This window comes from Neophocaena asiaeorientalis, unplaced genomic scaffold, assembly GCF_003031525.2.
Source record: "Neophocaena asiaeorientalis asiaeorientalis breed wild unplaced genomic scaffold, Neophocaena_asiaeorientalis_V1.1 scaffold249, whole genome shotgun sequence".
Taxonomy (NCBI): Eukaryota; Metazoa; Chordata; class Mammalia; order Artiodactyla; family Phocoenidae; genus Neophocaena; species Neophocaena asiaeorientalis.
In genome coordinates, this window is record NW_020172625.1 from 3948960 (window position 1) to 3960969 (window position 12010).

General features: G+C 40.3%; 1 protein-coding gene and 1 pseudogene across 1 annotated transcript in view; both read left to right on the plus strand.

Annotated features, from left to right (window-relative positions):
• The first annotated feature begins 7122 nt into the window (after window positions 1-7122).
• Window positions 7123-7736, plus strand: LOC112395605 (ER membrane protein complex subunit 6-like; annotated as a pseudogene).
• A 420-nt stretch (window positions 7737-8156) lies between these two features.
• Window positions 8157-12010, plus strand: part of LOC112395642 (protein prune homolog 2-like) — a 123624-nt gene continuing 119770 nt past the window's right edge. Inside the window, exons 1-2 of the mRNA XM_024738968.1 lie at window positions 8157-8198; window positions 9611-9715. Coding sequence (XP_024594736.1) covers window positions 8157-8198; window positions 9611-9715 — 147 coding nt within the window. The remainder of the gene's footprint in view (window positions 8199-9610; window positions 9716-12010) is intronic.

Below are 12010 nucleotides of genomic sequence, written 5' to 3' on the forward strand. Positions count from 1 at the left end.
TATCATATTAAATAATTCATGCTTACTGCACACTTAATGCAACTTATTGAACAAGCTGTTCCATAGATGCCCAAGGCCAGAGAACAAAGTAATATCTTATTAATGTTTCCAGAGTTGAATTTGTTAATAATATAGTATTTTAATTCATCAGTGAGAATAGGATAAACATCCTAAAAGGATATACAGTGAAAAATTCACAAAAAATATGTCTGTATGAAGATAGGAATGTTTAGTATCTGTATGAAAAAATGACCTAAAGCCCTTATAATTATAATAAATACAACATTAAGATACTATTTTACCTATCAACAAGATAATGCTTAAACACGGAGTTGAAGATTTGAAAATCAGGTATTTCTGTAGGTGAAAATGTAAATTTCTACAACTTTTCTGGTGAGCATTAAAATACCTACATTCTTTGACCCAGAAATGTAAAATTTGGGAGTTTATCCTGAAGAAATAACTAGAGATGGGCACAAAAATACTATGTTCCAAATATTCCCTGCAGTCTTATTTACATTATCAAAAAATTAACTTAAATCTGCAACAGTAAGGAACTGACTAAATAATTTATAATGATCCTTATTAATGAATACTGCATCCATTAAATGTCATAGTTATTCATTTACTTATTCATTTTTTTCTTTTTTTTTTCTTTTTGCGGTACGCGGGCCTCTCACTGTTGTGGCCTCTCCCGTTGTGGAGCGCAGGCTCCTGATGCGCAGGCTCAGTGGCCATGGCTCACGGGCCCAGCCGCTCTGCGGCATGTGGGATCTTCACGGACCGGGGCACGAACCCGTGTCCCCTGCATTGGCAGGCGGACTCTCAACCACTGCGCCACCAGGGAAGCCCTACTTATTCATTTTTTCAATGGTTATTGAGCACCTACTATGTGCAAAGCAACAGACTGGGCAGCTGGGGTTACAAAAGCAAACACATGTTACTCCTGGTCATCATAACATTTATATTTTAGAATTTTAAAAGAATACTCAGAATGTTGTTAAAAAAGAGAAGCTACAAAATGTTAGGTATAATATGATCACAGTATTACAAAAGAGAACACTCATAAGTGTATAGAACAAAGTTGGAAGGAATACGTTTTGTTCATAGTGATTATTTTGGGTCTTGAGGATTTTTTTCTTTGTGTTTCTACATTTTCCAAATATTTTACAATGAACATACATTATTTTATAAAGTAACTTACATTACTATGATGGTATAAATTAACTCTATGTTTGATAGTAAATTAACCTTAGGTGACATGGGTGTAGTTTTCTATGTGTGTGTAGCAGGTGTGTTCTTTTTCGTTTGGTTTTTAAAACCCTTGTATTGCCTTTGACATCAATCATTTAGTAAAATAAGTTCTTCCAAGCTTTCTCTAAAGGTCAGTTATTTGCTAGGTAGATTTAAATTTTGGAATGAGTCCAATTTGGAGGTCTGTATTAGTAAGTTTGGGCTGCCATAATAAAATACCATGGACTGGGTGGGTTAAACACCAGAAATTCATTTCTCACAGTTCTGAAGCCTGGAAGTCCAAGATCAGGGTGTCAGCATGGTTGGGTTCTGGTGAGAACCATCACCTGGGCTTATCAAAAGCCTCCTTCTCCCTGTGATCTCACATGGTGGAGAGAGATAGAAAGAAATAGAGAGATAGCACAAGCACTCTGGTGTCTTATAAGAGCACTAATTCCATCTTGAGGGCCCCACCCTCATGACTAAATCTATACCCAATTATTTTTCAAAGACCCCATTTCCAAATACCATCACATTGGGGGTTAGGCCTTTGACATATGCACTATGGGGGTACACAGTTCAGTTCATAGCAAGGTCTAAGCACAGACAGCGGAAGGTCAGAGATGAGGCTAGATGGAAAAGACTACAGCTCTTAAGTCTGAAAAGAGGAAGGTTGAGAGATTATAAAAATCTATGAAACGATGGCAGACAGATTTCTACTTAAGCTGAAAGGAAGCAGTACCAAAAGGAAAGTAAAGAGCTACCCCATCCAGTTGGTAATACATGTATGGACACAGTTCCCCCAAAAGTGGAATGGCTGAAAAATGATAATATCTTAGGAAGCTATGTAGGACAATTCCTAAATGGGGCTTTTCAGGAAAGGTAAGCATTTGGGAGGACTGTCCTTGACCTTTTCTGGTTGAAGTTGTGGAGGAAAAATAATGGTGCTGTCCCCCAAAACTGTCCTTTGAGGACATTGTCAGTAAAGGAATCTTAAACAAAAAAAATATAAAAAAATTAAATGCTGTAAGTAAAATAACAATTCCGGCCCAAATCATTATTATGATCCAGAGGAAGTATGTAAACCGTATATGAAGTCATACCTTTTGAGAACATTGTGTTTTCAAGATCGGTAGCAAACAGGCTGAGGAAGATGGATTCAGCTGAGAAAGACAAAGAATGGTTGAGCCAGTACCCGATGCCCCAACTAAAAGGATCCTGACCCCAAGGAAACTGGGGACCCAGATGCCCACCCAAGAAGAAGGGCCTTGGGCAATAGGTGGGTTTAGCTTTTGCCCCCTCACCGCCTACCCACAATGGCCTCTGCATTTGACAGTCTAGAAGGGATACAGGTGCACAGGGTCTGAGCCATTTATAGCTGTATTTGCTCAGACCGACTCTCATCCCTCATTTTTCCCAAATGAGAGATACTAAAAGAGGGCCTTCTTCAGCATGGCAAAGACGGGCTGAAGGAAAATATTACTGGGGTTGGTTAGGAGGGCGGTGAGTGGGGAGGCTCTAGACAATATATACTTCTCTGAGTTGATTAGGTTTTCATTTTATCAGTAAGTGAGACAATTAAATTATCTCAAAATTATTTGAGTTTTGTCATTGAAAGCTTTTTGCCTTTTCCTAATTCGTTGGTTTATATTCATCTAGTACGTCACCAGTTAAATTTGGACATTTATGAGAAAATTAAATATAAAAAGTCTGTGTCCTGAATTTGTAGGTTCTGGTAAATGTTTTTGCTTTTACACATGACCTGAGGTACAACTCTCAGAAGAGATCAATTACAGCCTCCAGCCACTTCTTATTGTTTATTAATTAACCATTAGAGTGAAATTGGACTAAACTAGGTGGCCAGTGGGCCAGAGTATCCTATTTGGCAATATCATGCAGATTTAAAGAAGAAGCATGTATTCTAATTCCAGGAATTCTGTATATACATACCAACCCCGCCACCCCTCCATACATACAGATGTGTCCACACAATTGCTACCATTAAGCCAGTAAGAATGAAGAATAACTGTAGTTTTGGTCATGGAAGAAGGTCCATAGTATACTGTTAAGTGAAAAAAGGAAGTCTCTAAAGAGTAGAAGTACCCCATTTTTGTAAAGTATGTGTGTAAATATACGTGCATACATTTAAAATGTGGAATATTCAACAATATGTTAACAGTTGTTATCTTTGTTTTATTAATTTTTGTTGTGTCTGACTTTTTATAATGACATGTATTTCTTTTCTTACCAGAAAAATAAACAAAAATAAGGAATAAAATACAGAGGTTTCAGTTGATGAGGAAAGTCCCTGTGTTCTGGGGACTTTGCACAGAGTGATAAGCTTTTTCTCCTTTGCTTTTTTAAACTTTCGATTGATGCCATGCTATTCCCTCCAGCGTTTAGCTCCCTCTGGGTCCCAACCTTTTTCCAGGTAATGATAAGATTATGAGAAGTTCAGCAGCAGGTCAGGAATTGCAGACATCATCTCAAACCCAAGGCCGATATCAAGAGGCATCTCATTCATTTACCAAATGAACAAAGGATGTGACTTTATCCATATTCGACAGAGCTGATCAGAGACTTATAGTTCTCGCCTTTGGAAGACCAGGTTGTTCTGGGCAGCTCCACAGCTCCCTTTGTCCCTGCTGCTCATTTGGCTGTGGTTCCTTATGCATCCCCCCGCACCCCACTCCTGGTTTTCCTGGTGACTGTGACTGGCGTGGACATAGGGATTGCTAGGGATTAGCAGCATGTAAGGTTTCCTCTTGCCCATCCTGTGAGTCTACTGATTTAGAATCACGGCAGCCATAGATTCACGGGGTTTTTCTGGGGGAGGAACCGGGCCCTTTTCTGTGCCACCCAGAGCCAGCCTTCAGGAAGGAAGACCCCTCATTGACTTGGAGTTAGAAGTAATCAAGTCAGTTGCCAACTGTTTTCTGTGCCTGGGTTTCTTTGGAGATACGATTCGATAAATTCAAGCAGCTTCTTCTTTCGCATCTTCACTTTTTGGTTAAGGATGAGGGACTAAGGAATGTGCCCTGCTTTAATGTGCGAGGAAGGGGACTCTCCAACTTTCATAGGCTTTGCCTATAACGTTTTTGAAACAAAATTCATTTCAAATCATTATTTTTGAAAACATTTGCCTGGGGTTTTTAGGAAAAGAGAGTTGGGTAGGATGGGTATGGAGAAATCCTAGTATAACTGTATTGCAAGGGCTTGTTGACTAAAGGTTAGCTGTGGGGCACCGGATGTGAAAGTTCCAGGCAGGAGCAGCCTTGTTCCTCAGAGGGTGGAGTTATGAAAAAATTGACGGAGGAGGCTGAGCTTACGGCAAGGCTGTTTCTGATCAGGTCTGTTTTCTGTGGGTGTGTTTGAAAGTGCTTTTGCCTGACAAGTACAGTTTGCTTTCACGGGCGGTTGAATCTGAATGCTTAGGTGTCTCTCTGCTTTTAAAAAGAGGTAAGAAGTAAACTTCATTAAGAAGTCTCATTTTAGTGAGGTATAGATTTACACTTTGAAAGCTTATTAAAATCGTGATCCGGAATACTGGCATATTCGATATGTTTTCTTTTATACATTGATTATAGTAAGATTCTATCCATCTATTCGGAAGTGTAGGGTATAGTATAAATTGAGTGTAGTATCTATTTCAACCCATTATCAAGATTCCATTTTGTGTTGGGCTTGTTCAGCACTGGGTGTAGGTAGTAACGACGAATCTTCTGTCTCCTGAGATTCCTTAAGGCTTGGTGTGCTTGTATCAATACCAGGGGATGGCTATTTCCTTGCCAGATCTATTCACTCCTGGCTAGGAGTTTACAAAGTCACATTTAGAGAATGTATACACTAGGTAATAATTATTTGTTGAACATCCTGGGCATGCTTTCACCTTTGCACCTGCTATTTCCTTGGCCTGAGATAACTGGAGGTCCCACTTCTTCACTTCGGGTCTTTATTCAAATGTCACCTTCTCAGTGAGCCTCATCCCAGGACACCCTCCTCTTCCATTCATCATAATCTAATTACTGGTTCTTTATACCTCCTTGCACTAAAATAAAAGTGCCATGGGGACTGGGATTTTTGTCTGTTTGGTTCAGTGCTGTATCCCCAGGACTTAGTGCAATGCCTGGCACAAACAGGGTTTTATTAGTTGAATGACAATGATTAATTGAATTGATAAAATTGTACATATGTCACTTTTATTTGAGCATAATTTGTCTCTTTGTGAATACTCTAAACTCCAATTTGAACTGTATCAAGAGACATAGATATTAAGATTGATATAACTAATTTCATGTTTTATTCCTCCAAGCAGGCAGGAGTCTATCTGGGCCTGGTTACTATGATATCTGACTTTTGCTACACTCTAATTATATCTTAGTGGGTTTTGGTAGGAATCAGGCACTTTGGAACATCTAAGATTTTTTTGAGGTTGAGCCTACTATTTTTAAGGCTGATAGTAGTCACCAAAGGTACCTTCTTGTTGTGAGGTCCCTTTTTTCTTGTCCAACATTTTCAGCCAGGCTGAAATTTCTGGTCATCTTTTTGGATTGTGGCATAATCTCTGGAAGGTCTCTTTAAAATGAAAGTACGTTACCTTGGTGGGTAACGCATTAACCCAAGGGTACTCATTGGCATGGACTCTCTATTGGAATTGCTAGTGGAGAAGCAGATAGATCCCTGATAGTATGGGCACCAGAATGGTACATTTTGATGGAGGTGGGTGCTGGGGAGAAGATAGTGTTGGAGCCTGAGGGCTGGGGCATTGACTGGAGATGGTAGACACAGTAAATGGAGCCAGAAGAAGTCATGACTCTTAGGGAACTGGATGTGTGGGAAGAAGGGGGAATCAGAAGACAAACAAGAAAGCATGAAGAGGAGCAGGTGGCACTAAAAGTAACCCTCCAAGATTTGTACTGGGATCTTCTACAGCCTGATCTGTAAGATGATACGTGCCTTTTTCTCTTTAAATGGAGAAGGATGAATAAATCATAATTTTAGAAGATTCCCAAATTGTGAAAATTGGTCCAACATGTTTGGGTTCACAATCCTATTTCGCTCCTTTCTTTTTCTAATTAATGATTGGCTTGGGCTCTGAAATGAATTGGCACACAAGTCTTCTTATTTCCCCCCATGTCTTCTTTCCTGCAAGTTGAGTGTTGAATGCAGAGCCGTGCCTAGGAGCTACTGAACCTAGACAAGAAAGCAGATAGGTCAGCTTTGGGGTCATTTTGATGCTATAATTTTCTGAAGCCTTGCTGTATTTAGAAGGCGTATTTAACATTCTCTTCCTCCCTCAATCTCCATGCCTGTTCATTCTGTGGATGCTGAAGTCATTATGGCATTGTGGAGTGGATGGTGAAGGGCAGAAAAGACAGGGCTCTTTGTACTGGATCATGGGTTCTGGGAACAATCCTGGTCCTATCACAGGCTCTATTGACCCATAAAATGTGTTATTAATCTTCTTACTGTCTGCCTTACAAGAGATATGGGAGGAGAAATGAGGTAATGTCTACTTAGACCTTCGAGCTTCTCGGAAGAACAGCAGTCTACAGTAATATGATTTCCTAATGCATTTGTTTGTGTTGTAATGGAGTGTAATTTCATTTAGCCAAATTTCTTTAGATACCTCTAAAATATCTAACGGTCTTGCACAGGGGAAGCAGTCTGGCTTTGAGAGTAAGAACTGAGCCTCGACGAATCCTCAAAAAGTACAAGTGAGCTAGCTATAAATTTATGAGCTCGAGGGAAGGAAGCTGGGAGAGGAAGGAATGGGAGCTACAGATGGTGATGGGAGGGCAGTGGTTGTAAGTATCTTCAGAGAGTTTATAACGTTTTAAAATCCTGTTGTTTGAGTGCAAGATGGCGCCGTGGGAATCCCTACCACGGGCTGTCTGAGGGAGCGCCGAGCTACTGCGTCCGCCGCCGGGTTCCAGGTAACTGGGCGAGTCTGGGCGGGAAATGCAGATGTGCCGCCAGCAACCCCGAGCCCTCAGCCTTTTCAGCGTCTTTCGAAGGTCCGAGACTGAGGAGTGCGAGGTCTCCGCAGCCCCAGGGGGAGGGGCGGCGCGAACCCAACTCGCCACGCTCCGGGCGCCACCTGTAACTTGGTTCTCTCCGCAGCCCCGCGTTGCTCCACGAGAAAGCAGAGGCCGAGCCCGGGCGGGTGCGATGGCCGCTGTGGTGGCCAAGCGGGAGGGGCCGCCGTTGATCAGTGAGGCCGCCGTGCGGGGCAACGCCGCCGTGCTGGATTACTGCCGGACCTCGGTGTCGGCGCTGTCAGGGGCCACGGCTGGCATCCTCGGCCTCACTGGCCTCTACGGCTTCATCTTCTACCTGCTCGCCTCCATCCTGCTCTCCCTGCTCTTAATTCTCAAGGCGGGAGGGAGGTGGAACAAATATTTTAAGTCGCGAAGACCTCTCTTTACAGGAGTCTCATCGGAGGCCTCTTCACCTATGTCCTGTTGTGGACGTTCCTCTAGGGCATGGTGCACGTCTACTGAAACGTGGGCAGGGATGACTTTAAAAAAAAAAACAAAAAACAGATTGGGAGGAGTGTTGCCAGAAATTAACACCAGGTAGACTTACCTAAGTTTTTAAATTGTTGGAGTCGCCGCTTGTCCTGTAACGTTATAAAAAAAAGGGCTTCTCTGGTGGTGCAGTGGTTGAGAGTCCGCCTGCCCATGCAGGGGACACGGGTTCGTGCCCCGGTCCGGGAATATAGATCAAGATGTCAATATATTTTAAAATATATACATTTATTTTAATTTAACAATATTGCATACTGGACGACTCATCCTCAATATTGATCCTGCCGTCATTCTCTACATCGATAGGGTCTTGACCGAGCCTCTCCGAGATTTACTTTATTATGTTCCTTGGGCCACAGCTTGGTTGTTGAATAACTAGTTTCTGAGTCTGATATGGCAGTTCCCTATACATACCAATACATTGTAAGAGGCCTAGTAAGTTACTAAATAATCCTTTACCTTTGTTCTGTAGAAAAAGGAATAACAAGTCTTTTTTATTGAAGTGGTCACGAACAGTAGATTTTTAATGTAGGTTTTTTGAGCAGTACTATAATTGAGGTGGCTTTCTAGTCAGTCCTAAAAAATGAAATTAAAACAGATGAAAAGTGGGGGAAGTATACATATGTATCATCTCTGACATACTATAAAGGTGTCAATTTAGGCTACACATCATTATTGGACAGTTTTGTTGTGAAATTTTCTGGAAGTGATTAGATCTTTAGCAATTCCAACTCAGTATTTTATAAGGAGGTCAGCCTTCTGTAAAGGAATTTTAAGGAAGTATTGAGTTAGCCAGGAAAGAAAATAGTATGTATTCTCTTACAGAGAGGTGACAATATACACCCTTTAATAGCAACTGATTTGTATTTTTAGAGAAATAATACTAATCAGAGTCCTCTCTCTGGAGGGAAGAAAAGTGTTACAACAACTTTTATTTGCTAACTGATAGAACGTAATGCCGAGAGAGCATATCCTGTCACCCAAAATGTGGCAGGAAAAAATAAATTCCTACCAAATTGTGTTGCACGCCAGGGACATATGAAAAAAGTCACTGTCTCTCAAAGTGAGAGGAACATCTTATATAAGGAAGTGATATGGAATACTATGGAACTGCTCTTTAGACCAAAATAATCTTTCACTAAAAAATTATGACTCAGAGATACAGTTCATATTAAGTTAAGTTGTGGATGATCTTAATAAAACCACATTTTTATTGGAGGAGGTCATTGAGAGGACATGACTGCCAGTTGACCCGAGAGCTAGACCCTGGCAGTTGGAGGCTCCTCACCCCCTCCCCTGACCTTGGAAGTACAATCTGCCCACTGATCACACAGTGGGAACCATTTTCAAGGACACAGCCTCGAGAGAGCAATGCGTTGTTGAGACCATACGTCACTGAAGCCAGTTAAGGCCTCTATATAAACTTTTGATTCTGGTGGGCAGGTGTGGAGATATACTTGTCTTGTGGCCGCCCAAGACAAGCCTTGTAAGTAAGTTCCCTTGCATATTGAACCTGCCATCTACCAATCTGGAGTGGCCTGCCTCTGTCTTCAATCTCCCTTTGCCTTCTGTATATGGGGGCCAGTTTCAGATTTCACCCAAGGAAGCTCCCAAGGTTTCGAACCAACAATTTTCTGTTCCTGACAGTTAACTAAAATTTGAATGAGCATTTCTGAATGTTAAACATGTTATGCAGTTTTATGTCCTTATATAAAACTTCATGATACATTTATGAATTTCTGCAATTGTCTGAACATAGCTAAGGCATACTTTAAAAAAGATTGAAAAATATCCACTTTATATTAATCTGTTGTTAAATTGTGATGTTTTATTTGGATTTGTTTCAGAATCGAAGCAAACGCTTGGAGAAGGTCCATGTGGTTATTGGACATAAATCGTGTGACCTGGATTCTCTCATTTCTGCCTTCACATATGCTTACTTTCTAGACAAGGTGAGGGAAAAGAAGATTATGCTTTTTATTTGAGTTATGATATAACTTTTAAAAACAAACATTTTCAGGAAAAACAAGGAAACTTAAATTTTCATGTTCTGGTTTATTGTTGCAGAGAATAATGTATTATAATCCATTAATCGATATTTATTGGTCACTTATTACATGTTAGGCATTGTTCTAGTCATTTTTACTGACTCTGCATAAAACATTATTTCAATAAGATCAATTTTTTTCAAATAAAAATTTAAAAATTTTATAATAGTTGATTACTTTTATGGAAATTCAGAGAGTTGACAAAAGTAAGGATCAGAATTTCTTGTTTTCCTTTACCATCTTTGTTGGATAATCTTGCCTTTGGGAGTAGAAAAATATGTGTAGAAAAATACGTGCAGAATAACCTGTGTGAACATTACATGAAGTACAGAGCATACTGGCTGGAATTTTCAGGAATAGAGGTATTACATGTCACATCTATATTCTGTGTTTGCCTTTTAGCCTGACTTTGCACAGCAAGGTCATTCTCAGTTGCAGTAATCTCCCTTGGGCCAGAGGTGGAAAAGACCTTCCTTGAAATAAACTGTCTTAAAATTTCCATTCCATAAATTCATCAGCCCATGTTAATGGCTCACCTTAAAGCCTAAAAAATTACATTATGAGTGTCTCAGTGCTATTCCCAATTTCACACAGTTTTTAATTTTCTGGAGTTAAATTTGTTTTATTCCAATTTTGTTTGGATCCTTAACTCTGAGAGTATGCATAGCTGATCTAGAACGATTTAAATTCACATGAAACCCAGTCTTCCAGAATGAGCTATAGGTGGCAAGAATGGCCTTGGGTCAGCAGCTGACAAAAATACCAGATAAAATCTTCCGATATCTACATATGGCTTTCTATCAAATTTATCTTAAAATGTGCCAAACTTTACAAGGGAGATTAATTGGTATGAGGAGAGAAATGTGCCTGTGTTAAGACATGCATATCGAATACTAATCTTATTAACTGAATTTTTTCTTATTTTTTTTATTGAAGTATAGTTAATTTACAATATTGTGTTAGTTTCGAGTGTACAGCAAAGCGATTCAGTTACTTTGCTGTACACTTGATTTTCAGATTCTTTTCCATCATAGGATATTACAAGATACTGAGTATAATTCCCTGTGCTATGCAGTAGGTCCTTGTTGTTTACCTATTTTATATATAGTAATGTGTATCTGTTAATCCCAAACTCCTAATTTATCTCCCCCCGCTGCCCGACTTAACTGGGTTTTTCGTTTTTTGTTTTTTAAACGTCTTTATTGGAGTATAATTGCTCCACAATGGTGCGTTAGCCTCTGCTGTACAACAAAGTGAATGTCACACAGATACATATGTCCCCATATCTCCCCCCCTCCTGTCTCCCTCCCTCCTCCCCATCCCACCCCTCCAGGCAGTCACAAAGCACCGAGCTGATCTCCCCGCGCCACGTGGCTGCCTCTCACCAGCTATCCACTTCACGCCCGGTAGTGTATACACGTCCATGCCACCCTCCCTCCTTGTCCCAGCCCACCCCGCCCTCCCCGTATCCCCAAGTCCACCCTCTAGTAGTCTTGCCCCTAGGTTCTTCATGACCATTATTATTATTATTATTTTTTTAGATTCCATGTATATGTGTTAGCATATGGTATTTGTTTTTCTCTTTCTGACTTACTTCACTCTGTATGACAGACTCTAGGTCCATCCACCTCACTACAAATAACTCAATTTCATTTCTTTTTATGGCTGAGTAATATTCCATTGTATATATGTACCACATCTTCTTTATCCATTCATCTGTTGATGGACACTTAGGTTGCTTCCATGTCCTGGCTATTGTAAATAGTGCTGCAGTGAACATTTCGGTACACATGTCTTTCTGAATTATGGTTTTCTCAGGGTATATGCCCAGTAGTAGGATTGCTGGGTCGTATGGTAGTTCTATTTTTAGTTTTTAAGGAACCTCCATACTGTTCTCCATAGTGTATCGATTTACATTCCCACCAACAGTGCAAGAGGGTTCCCTTTTCTCCACACCCTCTCCAGCATTTATTGTTTGTAGATTTTTTGATGATGGCCTTTCTGACCGGTGTGAGATGATATCTCATTGTAGTTTTGATTTGTATTTCTCTAATGATTAATGATTTAACTGGGTTTTTTGACTTCTAGAAAAAAGGCGTTGCTTGTCTTGAGAACACAGAGTTGACTGAACCAGACTGGTTTTTAGACTGACCATGGGATGGACTCTTAAGGAAATTATATAATAATAATGACACCACC